This window comes from Notolabrus celidotus, chromosome 16 (genome assembly GCF_009762535.1).
Source record: "Notolabrus celidotus isolate fNotCel1 chromosome 16, fNotCel1.pri, whole genome shotgun sequence".
Lineage (NCBI taxonomy): Eukaryota > Metazoa > Chordata > Actinopteri > Labriformes > Labridae > Notolabrus > Notolabrus celidotus.
The window spans coordinates 10,451,181-10,475,693 of NC_048287.1; the positions used below are offsets into that span (position 1 = coordinate 10,451,181).

Consider the following 24,513-nt stretch of genomic DNA (forward strand, 5'->3'; position numbering starts at 1 on the left):
CAATGACAAGAATACACTCATGGGGAAACACATCCAACACATGATGTACACAGTATTGGTTGAACACAGGCAGACATACAGAAACCATGACCTTTAAGCCGTTATGATGCAGAGTAACAAGTGTATCATGATTTTCCACAATAAGTATATCAAAATGTTCCATTATACTTGATACATTATTTATACTTGAGTGATTCATGTATCCTGTGTTCCAGTATTGCTTGCTAATATACAACTCTTTGCATCATGGAAAGTATGCAGGCTATCAGAGGACTATAGGCACTTCTTAAGAAGGCAGTCCCTTTAAGAAACACAATCTTGTAAGAGTTTTTATTTTTATTAATGCATGGCCTGTAACCAATCATCTTAACCCTTGCATGCTACAGACCTGCTCATGTGTCTAAAAAACACAGAAATTCCTATAAAGCAGATTTCCCTCTCTGTAAATTTCAGAACTATGCAATCACTCCAACTGTTCATATTATAGCAAAATTTTGTTTTACAGTCAGTTGGACTCAGTGGCTTTAAGGATTGCCACAAATATAAGCATTTAGGCTATTCAAATGAGCAATATATCACCTGGAAAGACATTTCATTTCAGACATTTTGTTTACAAATCATAAAAAAAGGTTTATTTGTTAAGTCTTAGACATAGGCTCAAACTAGGCCTATAACGTGTAGGTCTACCAACAATAGACTGTGTCAGCATGCAGAGGTTGGATGAAATACATTTACTGATGGTTTTCTGAAGGCTTTTCTAATGTCCTACAGAAGGGAGATCAGTAGTATGAATAACCACAATGCATTATGTTTCACTTAAAGACAATCAGTAGTTGCAGACGTATGGAGGTCAGTTTTCAATTTTGTAATAAAATGTCCTAGCAGCAGATGGCAGCAGAGAGCCTCTGACTAAATAGTAAGGGTGTATATTGCAAATGCATAGCGGGTGTTAAGAAATGTACACACCACAAATAAACAAAGGGGGGCTGATGTAGGCTTGTGACGAGGAAAGACAGAGTGTGCAACTAATGTTAATTATTTGAATAAAGGAGGTTGTCTAATGAAAATAAGTCGCCTTTATGATAACAGCGTGAGTGAGTATTATATTGAAGCGTCTTTGTGGGATTTATTATGAGGCTATGGCCCTGCCCCTGAGTTACAGATAGGCTACATTAAACCACGCGCGCCACCAGCTGCCATTAGTGTCTGTGGCTTTTTTCTGTTCATCGCGTGGAAAACATCAGTGGCTTCAAAGCAGCGGTGGCAGTTTCTTGGGTGCATGACTTTTTCTCTCTGTAACAGCCTATTGTTGAAAACTTATTCAACGAGTACAATCCTGTAAGTAGTTTTTGATGTAAATTATTTATTCTATCAGGTTGGGAAACGGATAAGCCTTTGGACACCTATCTGATTTTGGAGATGTTATCTATACGGACCCTCATTTGGAAATAAATTGTGATCTTCTTGCAGGAAGGAGAGAAGTGTCGGTGGGAGGATGATCTGTGTTTACATCAGGTCATTTCAGGACGGACATAGGAAGGATGCAGCAGAGTTGACCGCAGCAGCACGTGTTTGATTTATCTTGTTTACATCACACTGCTCCCTAGCACCTCTCTGATTTTATTGTTTGGTGGGTGTCCACAGTCAATCACCCCCCTCCCTCCAACTGGCTGATCCACTGGAAAATAGCCAATCTCCAAATTGCTCAAAATGAATTTCGACCAAATCCTCTCTGCCGTTGGAGGCTTCGGCAAATATCAGAAAATTTTGTACATATGGATTTGTTTACCCCAGATCCTCCTCGCCTTCCACATGATGGTGAGCGTCTTCACAGGAGCCACGCCGCCCCATCACTGCCGAGGGAGCCCGAGCTCAGTAACTGGGAAACAGGCTTTATTTCCCGCTACATTCAGCTTGAACTTCAGCCTCTCAAACTCTTCCTGCTTCTACTCCGAGGACTTGCTGCAGGGCAACCGGACGGAGCGTGTCCCGTGTAGCCACGGATGGGTGTACAGCAACGAGACTTTCCAGAGTACAACAGTCACAGAGGTAAAACAAAACAAACACAGTATGATGCTGACATTAAACATGATCTCTGTTGTCTAGAGCTAAAGAAGCATATGCAAGCAAAAACAAATGTGCGCCTCTGCATTAAAAGAGGTGGACAGGTGTTTCATATCCTGGTAGAAATATATGATCACCTTAATACTTTGAGAAGACTACATAAGCATCCAGTTCTGGGAAAAAAATGTAAATCACCTACTTACAACAAAAAAAACAAAAAACAGGAGCTTACCAAGAAATAGAGGAACATATATTGACATTGCTTTAGCTCCACATTGAGTCTGTTCCACAGTGTTACAGCACAGATTGAAATTCAAAAACTTTTCTTTGTTGTCCGTACACTCTTAGACTTTAAATTTAACTCCCCTCTTCAAGCCAAGCTAAGCTAAAACTGGCTAAAAAAATACTGTGCAGACAGAAGTAGATATTTCCCACAAAAGTGAAACAATTTCTTTAAATTTGTGCATTGAAACGGAGTTATCCAAAGAATAAATCAAGGTCCTATATTATGTCTATAAATATCATGTATTCCTATTACCAATGATAGACTGAAATAATATAGAGTATAAAGCAACTGACTGAACCTGCATCTTTTGGGGCCCTGCAGGGGCAGTTGCTTGCTTTGCCCAGATATACAACCTTACCAAAACATAAATCACCATTTAAGTTAAATTCATATCAGAGTTTACTGACATGACTACTTCCATCTTTGGCTCTTGCACAGCACAAATCTGTAAAAAAAAAAAAAGCGATGTTTTTTTTCCACCACATGTACACTCCAATGACACCCCCCTCTTTTATGTTTGTGTTTTTGTTTCTTATACCAGTGGGACCTGGTGTGTGACAAAGCTGCACTGAACAGTCTTGGCTCATCTATCTATATGTCTGGCCTGTTGGTTGGCTCTGCTGTGTTTGGGGCCATGGCTGACAGGTAGGTTGTTGCTTTGTTTTAGTTTGGAGCTCTGTATCCTCTGTCTTTGTAAAGATACAAGATGAGGCCAGGTCCTCAGTATTAAAGCATGACTGTAAGGGCAATCAATACATCAAGCTAATTGAATTAAAGGGATCAAGTTACTTGTTAGTCCCAAGGGCTGATTCTCTTAAATATGATTCCACTTAAGTTCATAAATTACAGACATTGCGTTTGTCTGTAACTTCTCATATATTTTTTAAATCTTTTCTATTATATAATGGGTTTATTTTTTATTTTTTAGTGGAAGTGTCCAGGAGTTAGTATTTAAAGATTGAGGGACACTAGAACTCTGCCATAATTCCACATTTTTGCTGGCGAGTTTGCAAGTGTGGTAGTTTTCAAACACCAACACCTCCATATGTGCCTGTATGGACCGGTCTCACCTTGTCACAGAGATTCACTCATGTACTCATTTATGCATGTGCTTGTAGAGCAAACTCATGTCCATGCCCTGTCTGTGTGTGTGAAAGGTACGGCCGGCGTTTCGTCTTGCTGCTGTCCATCGCTCTTCAGACTGTGTTTGGAGTCGCAGTGGCCTTTGCCCCCAACTTCACTGTCTATGTGATTCTTCGCTTTGTAGTTGGCGCCACCATCTCTGGGATCATCATCAATGCATTTGTGCTTGGTAATTGCAAAATGCTGACACTCATCCAAACAGAGATCATTACAGTTGCAAAAGCAGTGGAAGTAGAAAAGGTCTATAGAGTGAAGACTAAAAAACTATGCAAACTACATCATTTATTTCATATAGTCCTTCCCTTTTGTGGAGAAGTAAATACCTCAATAACTGTTTATTATATTACTATGATAGTTTGTTCAGATATGCATTGTCCCCAAAGTTTGAATCATTTTTGTAAGTCCCTGAATGTTTCTCAAGCACCACTCACAAGGTCCACTTTGATGGTTTAGATAAATCATCATCTTAACAATTGATGGTGCTCACTATTGGCTACAGAAATGTAAGGCTTGGATTTAGTGATACCCTAACTTTTAAACAAGTGCCATCATCTGGTCAAAATGGTCAGTATTATATTGTAGAACCATATCCCTTAAACAATTGCAAAATGAATCTCTCAACCCTCACCTGTACTTTGTATGTAGAGCTGAAAGCAAATGTTACCATATTGGCATAGCTCATTAGATATGGTTCTTGATGTTTTATAATGTAATATCTTGTGCTTTTGTGCTAATCGCTCAATCCCAAAACTCAATCCCTTGTCACCACCTTAAATTCCCAACATCACTATCTAGCCCTCTTCCCATGATTCGCCTCCTCCTTCCTTTCCTCTCTCCTACTCTCCTGTCAAACCCTGTGCTGTTTTTCTAAAGGCACTGAGTGGACCTGCACCAAGAGGAGAATGCTAGCGGGTATCATCACAGACTATGCATTTGGTCTGGGCTACATGCTGTTGGCAGGGATAGCATACTTGGTACGAGACTGGAGAAAGTTACAACTTGCCATATCAGTCCCTGGCTTCCTTCTCATCTTTTATATATGGTGGGCATCTGAACATAAGATCCACTGTGTATTCATACATTAGGACATGAATGCCTTCCTTGTAATCCTCCTTTCCTCCTCTCCACTTATTTCCGGCTCTTTCTTTATCACTGTCCACTCTATCTCCTCTCACTGCTCTCCCTCTTACGCTGTCAGGGTGCTTCCTCAGTCTGCCAGGTGGTTGTTGGCCAACAACAGAAGTGAGGAAGCCATTGCACTCCTTCGCAAGGCAGCACTTGTTAATGGTCGTGTCTTACCACCAGTTGTACAGGTAAACCTTGGGACAGTTAGTTTCAGACATTGTCATGCAGTTAAGACCCCTAAAGGTAAAATCATTTTTACAGCATATGGATGGAGCTTTTGACTTTTTCTAACACTTCAATCCATATCACTCACTGCATATGTAAATATGGTATTAAATAAGTAAGTTGATTCCACTCTGTATTGTAGGTAACAGCCAGAAGCAGGTTAAACTAGCGTTACCTGAGGACTGTAAACAGGGAAGCAGTAAGCCTGGCTTACAGACTGTATTTGAAGATCTTTATTTACTATCTAAGACGTAGCTCTGCCCAAAGTAACAAAATGATGTCCATCAGCACCTCTAAAACTCACTGATACACCTTGCTATATCTTACTTGTATAAAAAAAAATCAAAGCTTCAAAGTGGAAAGAGATGGTCCTATCGCCACTATAAACGCCAGACTAGCAGGAGCTCAGTTTTAATGAGAAAAACACACAAGATAGTGTTTTAGTTCTTCTTCAATAAAGTGATTTTGCAAAATACTATGTGATAAATACATTTTCCAGTGAATTGGACAGATGAATATTCTAGTCTTCTTTCTTTGTATGATTTATTGCTTATTTATTAAGAAGGATTACAATTTAGGTGCCCCAGTGTGCATACATGGCACCAGGAGGGTGTACATGGGATTGTCTCCCAGACTCAGAGAAAGTAAAAAAATAGGTTGCTCCTTGCAATGATTTTAAAAGTTGCAGGTTATACTAGAGCTCTGTGGTATAGAGGAACATGCTATATCAGACTTGTTCCTTATATTTGATTTGTTAGAAATAAGAACCATGCAGACTCTCAAGGACCTAATCTGATAAAGAACTGCATTAACGTGTGTCCAGGTTGAGAAGATTTTAGGTGGAGCCAAGCAAAGACATTCAGCTGTGGATCTGGTTCGAACGCCTCAGATGAGGAAGAGGGCTATCATCTTGTTCTACATCTGGTAAATTGCATGTGTATGTCTGCATGTCCTATGGCTATTTTCCATCGGTAACAAAACAAAAACACATTCCTTTCATAATTTTTCTCTCTTGTCTGTCTATGTAAACGTTTGTCTTTTACACTCCAGGTTTGTGAATGTGCTGGTGTATTATGGGCTCTCATTGGGAGTGTCCAGGTTAGGGACAGACCTCTACCTGACCCAGTTTGTGTTTGGGTTGATTGAGATCCCGGCTCGAACTCTCGTCTTGCTTGTCCTGCCCTGCAGTCGCCGATTCTCCCTAAGCGGATTTCTGGCTCTTGGAGGACTTGCCTGTCTGCTCATGCTCGCTATTCCTGCAGGTATGTTGACCTCTGCATTCTGTACTCTGGGAAGAGTTTTCTGCAAATTTCTGAAAAACCATCTTCAATATAAAATGATCGAACATGAATGATCAAAACTTTCTGTTGATTTCTGTTGACTCTGTATGTAGATTACCCCAACGTCCTGACTGGTCTGGCTATGGTGGGGAAGTTTGGTATAACAGCTTCCTTTGCTGTGATATATGTATACACAGCTGAGATATTCCCCACTGTGCTTCGGTGAGACACTTCACTGTTTTCTTTGGTTTTTTTTGTAGATGCACATGCTCTCATAGTGATGTCTAAAACTTCTAAGGCCAATACCCATATTTTTTCCTTCATGCATCTACAGGCAAACAGGAATAGGTGTATCCAGTATGTTTGCGAGGATGGGTGGTGTGTTAGCACCTATCATCAATATGCTTCATAACAACAGCCCTGCTACACCGCTGATCATCTTTGGTACCTCCCCACTGCTGGGTGCTGTCCTGGCTCTGGCGCTTCCTGAGACCGCTGGCAGACCTCTTCCTGACACGGTGGAGGATGCAGAGAACTGGGATGAGAGGTACATCAATGTCACAGTGTCACATCTGTGAACATTGACTGGGTGGGAATTCAATTTGCTTGTGAATAAAGTGTACATTGTTTAGAATAAAGTAGTATTTTCTGTCTCTAGAGAGGCTTATTTTGCACACACTGTTAAGGTGCTATCACAAATGTCTACATTTTCAATGGCCCTGAGTAGAGCACAGCAGCCCTGTTTGTTCCCACCGGAAGGCCAAACTTCTGCTAACATTTCGGTGTGAACTTTCTGTTTTGTCTCCTGCAGGTCGCTTTCCGACAAGAAGAGCCCTGTGATGTCAGAGGATAATAGCCAATCAGTAAGCAGCACAGAGGAGCAGGAGTTAAGACATCTAGCAAGCAAGACCTAGCATTGTGTGAGAGAAGGCACACTTTCCTTTATTCACATGCCACACAGCCTCATCCTTCATGCAATAAGCTTTCAGGATCTGATCAAGAGCTCTATGCAAAAACAACAAGCATATATCACTCACCAAACCAGGTAGCAAGTGTGCATGGACACACACACACACACACACACACACACACACACACACACACACACACACACACAAAGCAGGTATTCACTCAAGCTGCCAATGCAAATCAACAGCCTGCCATTTTACAAAGTTAGGTAAAGATTCCAGAAACTCTGGAAATAAAAGTCCTCCTTTACTACAGTGCATTTTCAGACGTTTACATCTTTATTCCAGTTTCAGAAGAGGTTTGATACAGTTTATCTATTAGGTTAAAGAGGACCAATTGTTCCATTAAAACCAGATTGTATATTTGTAAATATTTTTTTAATCTACAAACATCAGGTGAAACTCAAATATTTAAACCTGTGCTAACTTCTGAATCAATACAATTTTAGAACTTGGAAAACTTAAGCTAGTGCAACTTTCTCTAATGCAGTACACATAGTCCTTTGCATTTTCACAAAAATGGAAAGGACAGTACAACACTTTCCATTTTCCATTACTGAAGGATTATACTTTAGTTAATTTAGAATAAGCACTTATATTTTCATTAAATTTTTTGCCTTGTCTGTGGACTGTCTCTATTATATTTGTTGTCTTTCTTTCCATCTGCTGTATTGAGCAAGAAACTGCCTCATTTTCTATGTTTCAATTCTCAAGATAAAAGAAATAGTCATGTTGAATTGCATGCACAGGTTAACTTTATTATGTCCAATGTAGCCTTTTATTCAGCTGATTTGTAACATTGTTTTGAAACCATGGGATGAAAATGTGATCTGCATGTTAAGAGATTATTGATTTCAGCATTTGATTCTTTGTTTTATTATATTGACTCATAATATGTACAATTATTTGCTTGTTTGACTCAGATCTGTGAAATAGCTTGTAATTTTTACAAGTGTTCAAGGGCTGTTATTGTACATATTAAGTGAATCTCGAAAAAAAATCCAGGCATGAATGAGAAGCACAGACCATGTTTGTTGTTATAGTATTTTATATGCTGTGACTCAGACAAAGGGGATGAGATTGTTGAGAATTTTGTATCCCTATGGAGGAGAAAAGTGAGGACAGAACGCTTTAAATATGTATGTGGAGGGAGTAACATACTATTCCACTCTATGACTTTAGAACGCATGCCTTACTGCTGCCTACTTGGTTAGTTAGATAAACCAGAGATATCAGAAGTCATGTAATGTCAAACAAATCCAATTTTTATTGCAATGATTCCAGCCCAGTGCATTTCATCTTGACAAATTAAAAAGAACAAGTGGAAATGTGTCACAGAATGTGCTTTTTTACAACTGAAATGAAGGCACTGTCGACTTTGTGCCACCTGCAGACACACGTCAAAATCATAATTTAAGAAGCAGATTTATTGTGTGTGAGCTCTGCAGCATCAGATTAACACTTGTGTCACACAACATTAAACACATCAAAAAATATTAAACACATTGAAAAAACCATAACCCTGATACATCCAAAATAATGTGTTATTTTTCCTCAGGCACTCACATAGTGGTATTAACACAAAGAAGATGTGCTGATCTATGCTAGTGTAACATATGTTGCATCAGTAGTGACGCCACAGTTGTTATCTTTCATAGACATAAGGATGTAGCCATCATTTCCCCAGTAGGTAGACCATGAGTTCTTTATCAACCAGTATGGCTCCCCATCCAAGGTGCCATATCCCACTGCAAGCACAGCATGGTCCAAGTCATCTGTTTTATTACCTGGAAGACAACAATCATGCAGTTAGAGAGAATGAGGGTTATAAAAAGTATGAACACTAGTGAGAAGATGAAAAACTTACCACAAGCAGGTTCATAGTAGACTCCGTGACTGTAGAAAACAAATGATCGATGTGAAGCATCAATACTGACTGCCACTGGGCCGTTTTTAAAGAGCGCCAGCTTCAGTGCCTCTGCGTCCCCTGATGTGACGTTAGTGTAGCTCTTGATATGCGCAGTAAGCTGGGATGCATTTAAGTGGCAAAATCCGTTCTGTTCAACGAGAAAAGCAGATAAATGACACGTGAAGCATACAGTGAAAGAGTGATGAAAACTCTGCTCATCCGAGATCATACAGTATGTGTCCTCTTAAACGATAGTAGCAGTGTTGGGAGTAACGTGTTACAACAGTAACGCAATTACAGTAATGTATTACTTTTTGCTGTAATGCAGCAATGGAACGCATTACTAATAAAATTTCAGGAATATTTTACCCGTTACAAATGTCAGTAATGCACGTTACAACGCATTTCTGAGGTCGGGGCTGGCACCATCGACAGAAAACACAATCTTTTACAGCTTTGTAGCTTTCCAGTGATACTCTCAGTGTGTTTCTGCGACATCCAGAGGTTTTCTGTGCCTCTGAGAAGATCAGTGTATTTTCAGAGACTACCCGGATCCCGTCCAAAACCGAAAGTAATCCATGACAATTTATGGATAAATCTGATTGAAATATGAGTATTCCTACAGCTCACGGAGCTAATAGAAGGCTCCCAAGTTTGTTTTGGACGGTCAACCAATCAATGACTGTGTCTGTGATCAGATGACCCCTGGGGCCATCTCAGACCAATAAGAGATATGGGCTGGCAGGTACAGCGCACTCATACATAGGAGAGGGGGAAGAAATGTCGCACACAGGTAGAGTGAGCAATGAAAGAGAGAGAGAGCGAGAGAGAGAGAAGAGAGAGAAGAGACTGAGATTCTCACTTCAAGAGAAAAAGATAAAAAAAAATTATGAGATTATACATGCCTTATAACACGAAAAATCCAGACGTTCAAAAGTAGAGAAAATGCCTTAGACCTCAAAAGGGTTTAACCTGAAGTTAAGTTTAAATATTTACGATATCTTTATCATAACTAACCAGACTTTGACTTTGTCTGCTTTTGTGATTCTGACAGTCGTTGTTCCTTATTGTATTGCGCCATTAGCTTTCACTGTGCCTATTATATTAAGTTGTTAGTAGCCTTAGGGTCTACACAGTCATCATGCTATACCACATCACCCTTCACTGGATTTATAATCAGTTGCAATAAACTATATTTTAGCATTTTAGAATGTTAGTCATACTTCTGCAGTTATTTTGGTGAAAGTAACTCAAGTAGTGTAACTCATTACAATTCAGAGACAGTATTATTGTCATGTAACTAATTACTTTCAAATGACAGTAACTAGTAATATATAGTGTATCACATTTTAGAAGTAACTTGCCCAACACTGGTAAGTAGTATACTCATTTGGCAACCAAGGCCTTAGTAGTGATTGTGAACAAAAGCCGAGTGCGCTCTGTCTCATGAAACAGCTGCAACAATGTAGTCACCCTTCATGGTCATAAAAAAAAGCACCCCAGGGATCTATCCAGGGGCCATTTGTATTCACATTCTATAGAAACATTATTTTTTTTTAAATGAGAAAATTCATCTTTTTGCTGATGATAACATATTATATTTATCTGTGCCCTCAAACACTCATGCTCATTTAAACCAAGGACTGTTCTTAATCCAACAAAGTGTGCCTGGTCTTAAACTTATTTTGAGGTCCAGAAAAATACATGTGAACTATATTCTCTGATTGGAACATTGAAACAATTGATGTTACCCTGTCCATGACAAACAACAGAGACATCAAACCGGTCCAACAGTTAAACTTTTATGTATCGGGCTTAATGATCTGTAAGTAAGGTCAAACTAAGTATCATACATTTCAATTTAACTTACGAACTTTAGCCTCAACTTGTTCTTATCATAGAAATAAATCCTGCCAATCTGAGTTATAAAAAAAAAAAAAAGGGATTGCCAGGCTACAATACAGCCAGTCTTAGCAAGGAAGGAAGATTCAACACTTCTGAAACGGCTTCTGACCTAAAACCATTAAATCCCATAAATATCAAATCACTCTGTTGATTGGCCCTGGCTGGGTCAATGAAGAAATGAACATGGTATCTTGTTTGTTTTAAGAGGCATTAGTTGGTCAATTTCTTTGGAACTCAGTAAGTCTCAGCTTCTTTAGTCTCAGCTAATTTGATCTAATCACATATCAAGTCACATGGCCAGGTGATTTGGATATTAACCAGGCTTGGGATGGTATAGGGAAGACTGCCTCTTGTACTGCTGCACACATTATGTGAAATAATTTTCAAACCTAAGCTAAGCTGTCCTTCCTAATATGCCTTTTATGAAAGGTCTGGTGTCTGAACTGCTGCAAGAAAATATTTGATATACTTAATAACTGGTTAGGGGTATTGGCTTAGAAGTATGTACCTAGGTGTGTTGTGTTGATATGTGTATATTTTATTGCTCTTTTTACTTGTCTGGCACTAAGATGACAATATAAAATCCACAGAGACACATTGTGCTGGTTTCATCAAATTTGTAACTTATGGTTTGCTAAAAAATGTTGGCCAGTAATTCCAGAACAAAGGCATCTGAAGTCAAAACATTTGAACCATCACTGTTTTTTTCAATACTTCAAAAGGTCAGATTAAAATCATAAAATCATCTCACCATTCCCTGATAAGCTCCATACATTTCTGTTGTAGCAATGCCTCCGTGTTTCATGATCCACTCATATGCCCTCCACTCCTCCCCTCCATCACAGCCATTATTGCCAAAACCCCAGGAACAGTCCACCAGTATCTGCTGAGACAAGACCTGCAGGGAGCCCGTCTGAAAGACAAGGACATGACATTCATCACAGTCTACACAGAGATATGAGAGACCCGCCTTACCCTGTATTACACACAAGCACATTAATGAGAATACAGAAAAGTTTCATAAGCTTTGGAGTTTGATGGCACATTATAAGCCTAAAAAAGAAACAAAATAAGAATACAATTTAACAACATGATTTAAGGGGGAAAATCAGACCAAGCCATATGAAGAAAATTTAAAAAAGGAACAGAAAAACAAAGGGGGTTATTTGAGAATAAGCAGGGATTTTGTAATGAACACTTGAATGCCAGCTGTTATTTGCAGGTTACTTGGCGGGTGCTGGGAGTTCAGGATGAAGTCAATTAAAAATCTGGCCCCTGGGGACCGGCTTTGTTTATGGAGTTGCCTGTGGTGACAGTGTTGCCCCTTAGCAGGTCACTTCCTGCTGTTGTGCCTTGCGCTGTCAAAGGCACAAAGACGAACTGCTGGGGCTTCACAACAGTACTTTGTTCTTGCCAAATCAAACTGAACAAGCAGACACAGAAACCATTCGATGTTTTATCTGAAGAGGAGAGCTAATCCACAGAGAGGTTCATGCACCATCTTCCTCTGTGGGCTCAATGTGACCGACAAAACAATTCAGTTATTTTTGTAAAACAATATGAAGTGAAATATTTATCAGTTGAATTTGCTTGATAGGAGTTTGATTTCTAATATTAAAGAAAGAAAGGGGCTTGTGTTTAAAGGGTCAACTCTAGAAACAGTTTAACCACCGAGAGTTACTAACTTGTTAAAAAAGAACTTCATGAGGGAATGATTACTTCCCTCTATCAATTGGAGTAAATTCCTCTGCCATTATTTTATGACATCTCCACCAACTCGCTTCTTAAGGCCTTCATATTGAACAAAACGTATTCTTTCCAACGACCATCCATCAGATGTGGGGCCTGGAATCACCCACTTGTACAACCGTACCACCTATACTTTTATTCATTCATATTTCAGTTTTTAATACTATTAAAGAACTACATTTTCACTAGCCTTTCTAAATAAGATAAAAAGTAAAACCATTACTAATCTCGCTTCTATAATGTAGGAAGTGTCAAACAATCAAAACAGGCCATTTTAAGCTACCCAGGCTATTCAACTAGCACTGGCGCACTTGCACGCTACTTTGCTAAGCAGCAGCTGGATCGAGCAGGACAGAATGCACTGTTTGGACAAAGTAGACTACAAGTGAAGGACGGGGAATCAATTTTCATGCAGGTAGAAGTCACTAAATTTATCCCTTCTTAGTCCATCTTTCCTTCATCAATCTTATTGTCAGTGACTGATACTACTCCTGCTGAGAGTCACTGGCTGTTTCCGAAACGGCCTGCTACATACTACTCACTAATGTAGTAGGCAGTAGGTATTGCCTACTACATACTGCGTTTGAATTTAGTATGTAGTATGACTGTTCTGTTTGATCTGTCATGCAGCATGCTGAGCCAGACTTCGCTGGATTTCCGGTTTCGGAAAGCGGAAGTAAACAACAATGAAGCCGATAAATAAAATGCTTATTTAGCATCCATTTATGATTTAAAAAGTTAGGAAGTGGTTTATATGTAATTTGATAACTTTCACAGCATCCAAAAACGGATTTCCTCCCGTCAAAAAATGAGGAAAAAGAAAAAGCAGAACGAGCGCTGTGCATTATGGGAAACAGTACGCGAGGCAGACCGATGCATACTGAGATATTTTCCCGAATCAGTAGACATCCGGGGAGTTTTGGCATACTGCAGATTTTGCTCTTGTTCACATACTACTTACTACATACTGCATTTTGGACATATCAGTACGTACTGCTAGTATAGTAGGCGGTTTCGGAAACAGCCACTGCCTCATTTCATAGCTGTCTCTCTGAAAAGTGAAAGCAGCTAGAACAGAAAGTAGGTATTTAAAAAAATATTGATGCATTTGACTTCACCATTCTTAGTATGAAATAAGCAAGATGTTATTTTAGCTTGATATGATGAGTAGCCTGTATTACCAGAGATGGCATTTGTATAAAACCAAGTTACGACCAGGTGTACAAAAGCTCCCAGTTTCGTAATTCCACATGTTTCATGAGTATGAAGATTGGGATTGAGTAGCTGGGTATTTGGTCACTTCACTTCATTGGGGTGCGATCAAACCCCATAATAAACCATCCTGTGTTTGGTTTAAGTTGCTTGGTAACGGAGTAAAAAAGGAATTCCTTTGAGTTTTGCTTTGCACAGGGAGGAGAGAGGCCAAAGCTGCGAGCATTCACCAGTATTATTCCTGCACACCAACACACTGTCAGGTCTGTGTGATGGGAGTGAGAGCAGCACAATAAGCAGTGTCGTGGAGCGGACCGGCCCCCACTCTAAAGGGGAGACCTATTTTGACTCACAGAGGTGCATTACTGAAGTATAAAGGAGAGAGAAGAAGTAAATTTGAAATTAAGATTACAATGCAGGATACTGGGAATTTTGCAAAACTGATGAAATAGGGCTCAAACAGTCAAGCTTAATTAGGATTTGACAAAATGCTTATAAAAATAATAATAAGCCAAAAATATCAATACTATGTATTTCATAGAGGGAACTAGGTATCATTTACATTCATTTTTTTGTATTTCCCGATTCTCACTTTACCTCAAATCTATCTATTTTATGCTTTCATGTGCTTTCCTGTCATCCTGTACAGAGTTCCTTTAAGTGACGCTATATTGTTTTTGAAATATGAAAGAAAATGCCAATGATAAAGAACACAACACAACCAGAACATGAACAGATGACCTCCCGTGTTGAACATCTGTGGCTTTAAAGAGCATAAGGAAGTACCCAGGCAGTTGGAAAACACTGGAATGAGGCCATTGCCTTTAATGCAAGCAGATTCTTTTTTGTTCTTTTTACCTTAAGGAAGAGAGCGCCCTCTACTGCTCCAGTGGTGGCAAAGCTCCAGCAGGAGCCGCAGATGGCCTGGTCTTTCACAGGGGTCACAGCACCTGCAGGAGCAAAGATAGTTTTAAGAACTTTGCAAAGACATCCACACAAGGACAGTGCATCTCTTGAAACATTACACAAACCAACCATAAAGCCTCCAGTCAAGAGAGTCAGGTACGGTCACCCCTTCGTAAATCCTTGCAGGGAATGGAAGCCCTTTGTTTGGGGTCTTTCCTGGTTTCCTTCCCCTCATGGTGGCCAGCTCCATCATGGTGAGGTCTGACAGAGAATTCAGAGCCAGAGAGAAAGGCAGGCCTGCTCTGTTTTTGGAGTGGACATATCTAAAGAACCAAGAACCAATCACAGGGCATCAAAAACTCTTCAGTTCAAACTTCACCAACAACATCTGTCAGCAGTTAGCATGACAATAGACATATGGAAGTGCCCCAGTGACATACATTTTCCTCTCACCTGAGATTATGCACAAAAGCGTGCTCTCTTTTTTCATGCTCTCTTTCGTCGCTGTACTGACGCTGGAACTTGTCCTTAAAATGGCTGAACATGCGCTGTGAGTGGCCTGATGCTGTTGTGTGGATTAGATCTTTCATAGGATTGGCTAACATGTGGTGCTCCACTCCAGGACCAGGAAATCCCCCACAAGTCATCCCTTAAGAAGAAGGACAAAAAACAAAGTTAAGAAGGCATTGTATTCCTCTATATTTCCCATTTGTCTATATTTATGTGGCCACAACAGTAAACAAACCTTCAGGCAGTGAAAACACTGAGGGGTCCACATGAGGGCTGAATTCTTTGTAGTCCACCAAGTATTTGTCATAATGGGAGCCCAACAGTGTGTTGTATCCCATCATCTCATAATGGACCGGTGTGGCAGGCTCTTCCTTTCCATCTGTACTTTTCTCTGAATGAGTCACCCAGAGTTTATATGTATTCTTCTTGAAACCTACAGTGGTCACATTCTGCCAAACTTCACACAGGGAGTCTCCATAGTACTGCATTCCCAGGAACTAAAGGGGAAACACATTTGACTTGAAGGCTTAGACAGAAATGTAAATATATTTTTCAGCAGCAATAATTGATGGTAGGACGTGTTATAATGCAGTAATTACAACTCCATATCCAAAAATAAAAAGGTAAGGAGAAAAAAAAGAAAAGATGACTTATAAGTCATTTATTTGATATCAAATGTGCAAATAAGAATTTTTATTTTTATTTTTTTTAGAAGTATATGCCTATCTTGGATTTAATGCCAGAAACATGTTGGGGCAAGCAAGAGACTGAAAAAGTTGTGAAATGTTCAAAGAACACCTTAAAGTTAACTAGGTTAAATGGCATCAGGTTGGTAGCATGATTGGGTATAAGAAAAGCAAAACATCCAAGCAGGTCAGAGTCTTTCTGAAGGGAAAGATAAGGAAGGGTTCACCATTCAGGGAAAATCTGTGCTGAAATTTCATACCACATTCTGAATATTAGAACAGTATGGCTTCACAATAAGTGAGTGCAGCAGCTACACTGACCTGCTTATAGTCTCAACTTGTCCCGTATTGAAAGTGTTTGGCGCACGATGACACATAAAAAAAAAAAAACGACAAGGAACCCTGAACTGTTGACCAGTTAAAATCCTACATCAGCAGCAATGGGAAAATATTTCAATTTCATAATGCCAGCAATATATCTCTTCAGTTCCCAAATGCTCACAGAGTGTTGTCAAAAGAAGAAGTGATACAACAGAGTGGTAAACATGACCCTCTTACAATTATTTGAAGATGTCTTGCCAGCATCAAGTTGAAAATGGGCACATCGTTTCCAAAAACCAATACATTTTTTTATTGTCAAGGAATATGGAATTTAAATTGAATTTGGTAAATCGTCACAATCAGTTTCTGGTTACATTTTACACAGAGTCACAAGTTTTGGGTAATAAGGTTGCATAAAATAATGGGCCCCTATTTGATCCAAATGCTACAAAGTTTTCATAATCACATTTGATTCCTCTTGCTGAGAGTTTTTATGGGTTTTTACAAGTCCTCTGCTTTAAAAGGGGAAGAGACAACAGGATAATGAACTTAAATATCTTATGTAATCACATCTTTCCGAGACCTTCAAACCTTTTACAATTCACCACATAATGTTAAATGAAGAGAGGGTTACAAAAGGTTTTGGGATGGTTAAATCGAAGAGCATAAGACTTCAAATGCAGAGGAGCAACATATACTCAGAATCTGTCTTCTCAAGATCTGTCTGGACTTTTTGGCATAAAAACTTGTAACAAAGGAAGTATTTATCTGTGGTTAAATAATACAGGATCTGACCAGGGAATGTGGAGTAAGGATTTTCTACAGATCACTAATATGTTGTGGACAAGTTTGTTAATGGAGATAAGCTCAGCAGAAAACCGCCCAGTCTATTTACTGTGTTCGGAATATTTCCTTCTAACACCTACCTCGAAGCCCTGCACATCAGGCAGTGACGCCTGCGTTTTTACTGCCTCTTCTTTTGTGCCGTTGACCTGGAAACACTTCATTTCATTCAGCTTCACCTCAGTGGTCTCAGGAGAGATTTTATATGAAATGCCCCATGGCTTCTCTGCCCCCAACTGGTACGTCGACACCTGGCCTGTTAAAGATTCATGTTATAGATGTTAAACTTAGATATTACTTGCTCCTTTAAACTGGGGTTGTAATTGCATGCAGCCACAAGTTACTGTATTAATACCGCTTGATATTTAACATGGTTAAAGTCTAAAGGCACCCACCATTCTTATATGATGTACACTGCTTGGGACAACCTTTTGCTGCCCCATGCTCCAAGAACATGTGAGCTTATTTCATTAAACTAGAAAACCAGTACTAAAATTAAATCTTCTCTACTCAAGATTTTATCATCATAATACAGTAAGCTACAATATTTCCATGTTAAAAAAAGCTACTCTTAAACTTTAGACTGGTTCATTGATTTTGGTTCTACTTTGCCAGTCAATCGTGTAGCCATGCTACTGTATGACTTCCAAACATTCTCTACTTTTTGTAGCTGGTGGTACAAAGTCTTTCACATGGTCCTTATTGATTTGCTGTATATAAAATTATCAAATACAAATTCCCTGGAAAACTACATTCTGTACACCAAACAAGAGGATGGGTCAGAATACCAAAGACAGCTTACATAATCAGCTCAAACAAGACAGCAAAGATTTAAAGTCATGTGAGTCGACAGAAAATGATACCCGAAAGTACTTACTCATCCTTTTTCACTTCTTTATTTAAGTACTGATTTCTTAAGGTCTACTCTTGTTGCAATAGTCTGAAACAAAAGGCTCTCAGTTTCACATCACCAGTCAAACAAGCTGAAAGGGAAAGAGTCAGGTTTAAGAGAAACAGCCACATGTGAAGTAGTTTCTTACCAAGGTAGTAGTCTATGCGACTGGACTTCGCTGCTAGGTTCAACCAGGCCTCAAATGGCTCCTTGATCTCAGCATAAGGCAGAGAGATCACTCCTGCAATGGATATATCATGAGGTTAACTCTTTTTCAGGTAAAAGATGCATTGCCTTAATGTGATGTTGCAATGCTTACCTTTTACATGATAGCTCTTCCCAAAATTTGGCAGAGAGGGGACTGCTTTTCCCTCTGAAGCTATAAAAAAAAACACAAGAGTAGTTGAAAGGTGCTTTACTGAAAACATGCTGCTCTACTGCTGACCTTATCAAGGAAAAGCAATGAAAACAACTGGACAGCTTTGGTGATAGCTGTTCCTGTGTCAATAATGTATGATCAAGACAAATATCTGAAAACAAATGGTGTTTTCAACTTGTGTTTCATTATTTCATACTCAATATTTCAAAAACAGAACCTATGATAAGGATTTTCAAAGCAAAATGTGATAAACATCTTGAATAGTTTCGTATTAGTACACAAAACACAACGCTGAGGTATTAAAATGCCCACGAACCCTCTCATCCTTACTTTGTTGGCTCACTACAAAGACAGAATGACTCAAATTGTTGTTTTTTCAGTCAATATGAGACAGTTTAGATGATAACATGTGTGCCGAATTATAGAAATAAGTATAACACATACATCTGGGGTCATTCATAACACTTACAACAACATGCGCCCATCCTGAAAGGACAGTCAACTCTAAATCAACAGATTTGTGGATGAAGTGTGGTGTTTCAGCCTGTTTTTGTTTTTTTACAGCATGTTTGCGAAACAGACTCTTCCTTAGTTATTTAAAGTACTGCGATGCAGGAGAAGTATTTACAGCTGTTTTTTCTCAGATAGCATTTCATCAACGAAACCTGAATGACAGCACTACAAAACGACCGTTATACAATGAAATGCACACGCAGCTAGCATGCAGTGAGCTAACTGTAAACACGAGCTGATTAAATGTCCCCTTACCTGTGATAGCACAAAGAAGAAAGGCTGCAAAGTAAAGGCGCATGATGTCCACTGTGAGACCAGAAACACCAGGAATGAAGCAGTCAGACAGAACTCAAACAAAAACACATGACTCTGCAATATATGTCTCCAAACACTAATTTAATAGCTAACTGCAGCCCAAACACCCTGTCTGAACCAATCACAGTGAGTCCTGGAAGAGTATACCCTCCAATCAGATACGAGGTCTGTCGGAAAATCACATGACTCAGGACCATAGACTGTAAAAAGCTCAGGACTCAAGTCATATGACCAAATTAAAGTGTCGCGTTTTGGAAATTGGTGCACTGTGCCATAAGATGTTTGTCAGCAGTACTTATATCATGCTGTTTAACGATAATACCAGTTCAAAGATTCAAAATAAGCTATTCGACAGATATTTTGTCTTTCTATGTTTCCCTTGTCAAATAATTGTTTGCTGATTAATTGCCTTTGCAGAATGACGAGGAAACACTGTTTAGTTAGTCTATTAAGCACCTGACCTCGCGCACATCAATTAGAATATAGGCCATTTAAAAAATGGATAACAGATTCTCGGGTACAGATTGCTTTATTGGCATGAACGGTTTAGTTATGGCCAAAGCAGAGTAAAAAAAATCAACTACAATAATTATAATTATACATATTTTCATCGATTACAATCGATTATAATTCAATACAACGTATCTATATATAATTAGTCAATATAACACAGTTGATCCTTATACACAGTTATTTATTACAACCAGTGGTGGACAGTAACAAAGTAAATTTACTTGAGTACTGTACTTAAGTAATTTTTTTTGAGTAACTGTGCTTGAGTATTATTTTTTGGGGGGACTTATTACTTTTACTCCACTCCATTTGAAAGACAAATATCACACTTTTGACTCCACTACACTTCTATCAATGCTCTATTTACTCACTACTTTTGCTTTGAAGTCAGCTGATGAATTTTCTTCTCTGAAATCAGATCCCAAAGACAGTAAACTGTTCAGATACTTGCATGTAGTTTGTCCAATTGGTGTAGCCATACGTCGGTTGAGCATAGAGCAATGCAGAGAAAATTTTATTCAGATCAGTTTGTTCATTTAGTTGTGGTAATGATGGCTACAGCCATCATGATGTTTTTGAAATAAAGAAAGATTCTTATTGTTGTAATTTCCGATCTGTTTACCACACAAACTTCATCACAGCCTACAAAACATCACCATCTAACCTGAGAAAGCTTATGGAGGTCTCTAGCTAACACACTTGTTTTATTCCAAATGAACATTTTAAACTTGTCTGTGCTTGTAGTAACTTAACTAGTAACTATATTTCATGGTATACTTTTTAGATATGAAATAATGTTTTCTAGATAAACATAAAGTATCAGAATGTACACCCATATATTACAAGTAAATAAAACAGTCTAACACAGTTGGTCAGTGTGCATCCCCAAGGCTGTGGCAGGAGGAGACACAAGCTGCTAAAGGAGCTGTTGGTACTTCACCCAGGAGGACTGACAGCTTCTCCTCAGGAGGTAAAGTCCAGAAGTTTGGGATTTTGTTGGCTAGTATTTGGAAATGCAGCTCTCAGTGAGCAGAACTTGTCACAGCGAAGGAGAAAGTGCATCTATGTTTCTACTTCCTTTGATGAGCAGTGAGCACAGAACCGTTCTTCTCTGGGCAGCGATGTTTGTTTGTGTCTGCCTGTCTCTATGGACAGTTGTGTTCACTTAGCCTATATTTGGTCAGAATCAGTCTGTTTTTTGTCTTCGTCAGAGTGGAGATATTCAGCCATCCTATATTCTTTCTTTATGGATCTATAACAATTTCATTTCTCACTATCGATAAATATTGTATACATTAAGGGGCGCAGAAAGTTATGTAATCTAGAGAATATGGCTGTTCAGTGGATTATTGCGATGCTAGAGGGCTAGGTTGTTGTTCAAGATATTTATGATGAGTCTGAGGCCTACTTGCTGAGTGTTTAAGATTAGGTGTGTGTTGCCTTGGTTATTTGCATACATTTTTTATTTTCTGCTTATGAATTTAGGGGTTACAGAGAGTCAAATAACGATTGCAGACATTCAATGGCTGATGTGCAATCTGCATTAGGATGAAATTTACAGGATTCAGAAGAAGGGACAATATCAGTAATGCAAAGTGAGTATAGAAACTTACATTGAAACTTACTTAACACTTTTAAGTGATATTTATTCCTTGAACTTAAGCAATTATTGCAATCTTTTAGAGGGTTAGCTTTCAAACCATACTTTGAAGAATCAACTTTGCACAACAAAGTTTTCTTCCAATGTACTATCCAAGAGTTTGAAAGTAGTTCAGCCAACTTATCTGTCTGTAGACTCCTGTCAATAGATTGGTAATATCGTGAGAGTTTATTCAGTGGAATACCATTTAAAGCTGCACCTGAGATCATGGATGTGAAGTGACAGCTACACTTCCTCCTCTACCCGACTTGTCACTCTTAAACAAGACGAATAACTACATCTGCATCTCTAAAACTTTTTCTAGTGATGATTCAGGGAGTAAGATATTCTATTTGAGATATTGAGATATCCAAATTATTCATTTTTCTGCAAGTGTCATGTATTCTGGTGTGTTTAGATTATTGCATAAAAAAACATATATGGACAACAATTTGTCTCAGAGTCCCTAAAAGAGATCTGTTTCTTGAAAGCAAACTTCAGTGTCCTGTCACTTCTTTATTTTTTGAATGTGTCTGCATGCAGCTTCATACATATTATTTTCATCAAGTTACATAATAAATACTGAAATATTTGTAGTCAAATAACCAACCAAACCAAGAATAATAGGCTCATATGACAGGATCTACTTTACACAAGAAATCTGAAGTTCCTGTTAAGAAAATGGAGTGCATAAAAACCCAAACCTGGCACTAGATGTCAGTATCTCACAGCATGTGTTCAGTATGACTTGGTGTTCAAAAACTGCTCTGTTGGACTGAAGTTAACATCACAGGATCCAGTACAACAAATTCACAGCATGCTGTTGGGAACATGTGAAGACAGGCAGAGGAGAGAAGGACAGGTGTACAGAGTTTCAGAGTAGAAGAAGCCACCCTTTACTGAACTCTGTCCGGTAGGAGCCTCAGAGCATTACCTGGAGTCATGAAATAACAACAGCTGAGCAGCCAATAGGATATAAAACAGTCAGTGTGTGTTCAGAGCACGGTCACAGCTGTTAGACACAGAAGAGTCAGCACACAGGTCAATCAAAGGACTTTTCAAGAGAGAAAGCTGTTAATTGTGGACAATTTTGAAAATCAAATTATAGAGTTCAAATGGAAAGAGCAATTTCAGCATGACTAAATTAAACTGGGTAATGAAAATATGAGTTTTATTAAGTCATATTAAGACTTGTTTTATGATGATCACTGGAAACATTTCTGTAATGACTGAATCAGATTTTTCAATATTACATTAATTATAGCCTGAATGATATCTGAGGACAAAATTGATGCCAGCATTTTGATACTGATTTAATTATTTTGCTATCAACACAATCTGAAAGAACTAACTGCAGTCGTCATACTTACTGTACCTAAAAACAGAAAAAGAAAAAATCAAATATTCTTTTGAATACCTTTATGGAGTTTTTTTTGCAGCCAAAATATACACTGAGCAGCAACACAATCATATTTTGTAAAGGAATCTTAATGTCCTTTGTACTGCCATTTCATGTGTCATACATCAGCAGCAATCAGATTGACTGTTTTAACATTTCTGCATATAATCCACATCAGCTCATACATCAGTCTAATAGGTTAAGAGTCAACAAGAGTCAGTCAGGAAATTAATTGTGCATGAACTTTGAAGCTGCAGTCAGTCAGTTTTTCTATGCAAAGCAAATTATTTTCACAACTATGACAGTCAACACAGTCATTCAACATGTGCTTGTGTGATCATAGAATTGACTGGTTTTCTATAACCCTAAAGTTCCCCCAAATGTAGGAGTGAAATTGTGCTATGTGAACATAATCCTGGGTACAGGTTGAAAGTTACATTTAGTGTAGTCTTTTTGGATACCTTCCAGTCTTTTGCTATATTTGGTAGTTACAGAAGTATTGAGTTTAATTTCTGTTATGAGTTACTCCTAGTAGCTCAGGAAGCTGGTCATTCATGGTGTTGGAAAGAACAAAGGGCAGAGAGAGTGAGCTTTTTAAAAGATAAGTATTGTTGATGCGACAGATCTTTGCTGTCATTGTGTCGGTTTATCACATGCAATATCATATTTATGTCTATTAGTCTTGATGTATCCAGCATCTAAGTTTATTCTTGCCAATTCAAGAGATGGAAAAGGCTTCAATTACCAATATTGTGAAATTGTAATCTAATGCTAATAGTTATTTTTAATGATGGAATCAAAACAATAACTTTACATTCATTCATGTACCTGAAACAGAAATTAAGTTTAACTGTTTCCAGAACAGAATTGGGGGATGTATTTGTACAGGGAAGGAGTTCAAAAGAATACCTTACCCTACAAACAAAACAACAAAACAAAACATAAAAAGACACAATCAAAACAGATTTTATTAAATTCCCTCCAGGCAGTGCAACAGAGTGCTTTTACAGAATGGGATGAACATGACCCAGACTTTTGACTTACAAATCTAACCAGGTCATCCTCAAATCAAAGTTGACATTTGCACCGGATTTAAAGACAGTCCCTCTTTTTTTTTTGCTCTATTGTGTGTCAGAGAACACAATACAGGAGATCACAGTTCCCTTGACCATCATCGCACATCAGTTTGAGTAAAAGTGGATGTGTGAGGCACATCTGAAGGTCTTTTAGAAATATTGTGGTAAGAGCAGTGGTGGAAAACTGAACACAGAGTGCTTTTCCAGGACATTATGCCGTCACAGTGAAGTTCACCTTTGACATTTTTGGTTTAAAATTGCATCAGCTCATCAGTGTATCCTATTACACAGTATGAGTTTTTTCACCAGTGGCAAATCTACTTAATTTATGGCCAAAACCTTTTCCAGAGATGACAGTGAACTCATCACTTTATTCAATGTAAACATGTTCCTTTGATGCCATCTTGAGAAGTGTTCACAAAATGAGGCCAGTCTGATATGAAGGGTTGTATATTTGGCTTAGTGTAGCACATTTATTGCTTTTTTGTGTTACGCAACAACAATAACCATAAAAACATTGTTCATATACCAGAATACATAAGTATAAATATAGAATATTTGTACTACAGGGTAGTATTTAAGTTTTACTCTTATACACAAAGACACACTGAAAAAAAAACATTCACTCACTGCTACAATTACCACCACATCAGAT

General features: G+C 38.5%; 2 protein-coding genes across 2 annotated transcripts; one reads left to right on the forward strand and one right to left on the reverse strand.

Annotated features, from left to right (window-relative positions):
- Positions 1-954: 954 nt before the first annotated feature.
- si:dkey-166k12.1 (solute carrier family 22 member 6-B) lies at positions 955-8,868 on the forward strand. The gene is made up of 11 exons (XM_034704352.1): positions 955-1,338; positions 1,471-2,049; positions 2,892-2,995; positions 3,508-3,662; positions 4,367-4,535; positions 4,692-4,806; positions 5,667-5,767; positions 5,894-6,105; positions 6,237-6,345; positions 6,458-6,670; positions 6,935-8,868. The coding sequence occupies exons 2-11, from the start codon at positions 1,711-1,713 to the stop codon at positions 7,035-7,037; spliced, it is 1,620 nt and encodes a 539-aa protein (XP_034560243.1). The 5' UTR covers positions 955-1,338; positions 1,471-1,710; the 3' UTR covers positions 7,038-8,868.
- On the reverse strand, positions 8,336-19,359 carry zgc:110239 (uncharacterized protein LOC550326 homolog). The gene is made up of 11 exons (XM_034704351.1): positions 19,172-19,359; positions 18,344-18,403; positions 18,173-18,265; positions 17,216-17,388; positions 15,518-15,779; positions 15,226-15,421; positions 14,902-15,095; positions 14,725-14,816; positions 11,657-11,818; positions 8,959-9,148; positions 8,336-8,878 (listed from the first exon to the last, which is right to left on the reverse strand). Exons 1-11 carry the CDS (start codon positions 19,212-19,214, stop codon positions 8,691-8,693), a joined length of 1,653 nt encoding a protein of 550 aa, XP_034560242.1. The 5' UTR covers positions 19,215-19,359; the 3' UTR covers positions 8,336-8,690.
- Positions 19,360-24,513: the final 5,154 nt, after the last annotated feature.

Coding starts and splice junctions, on each gene's coding strand:
- si:dkey-166k12.1 (XM_034704352.1), top strand. CDS start 1,711: ATGAATTTCGACCAAATCCTCTCTGCCGTTGGAGGCTTCGGCAAATAT. Junction 4,807..5,666: donor TCTTACCACCAGTTGTACAG/GTAAACCTTGGG, acceptor ACGTGTGTCCAG/GTTGAGAAGATTTTAGGTGG. Junction 5,768..5,893: donor ATCATCTTGTTCTACATCTG/GTAAATTGCATG, acceptor TTTACACTCCAG/GTTTGTGAATGTGCTGGTGT.
- zgc:110239 (XM_034704351.1), bottom strand. CDS start 19,214: ATGCGCCTTTACTTTGCAGCCTTTCTTCTTTGTGCTATCACAG. Junction 11,819..14,724: donor AGGGCGCTCTCTTCCTTAAG/GTAAAAAGAACA, acceptor CTTGTCTTTCAG/ACGGGCTCCCTGCAGGTCTT. Junction 9,149..11,656: donor ATGGAGCTTATCAGGGAATG/GTGAGATGATTT, acceptor CTCGTTGAACAG/AACGGATTTTGCCACTTAAA.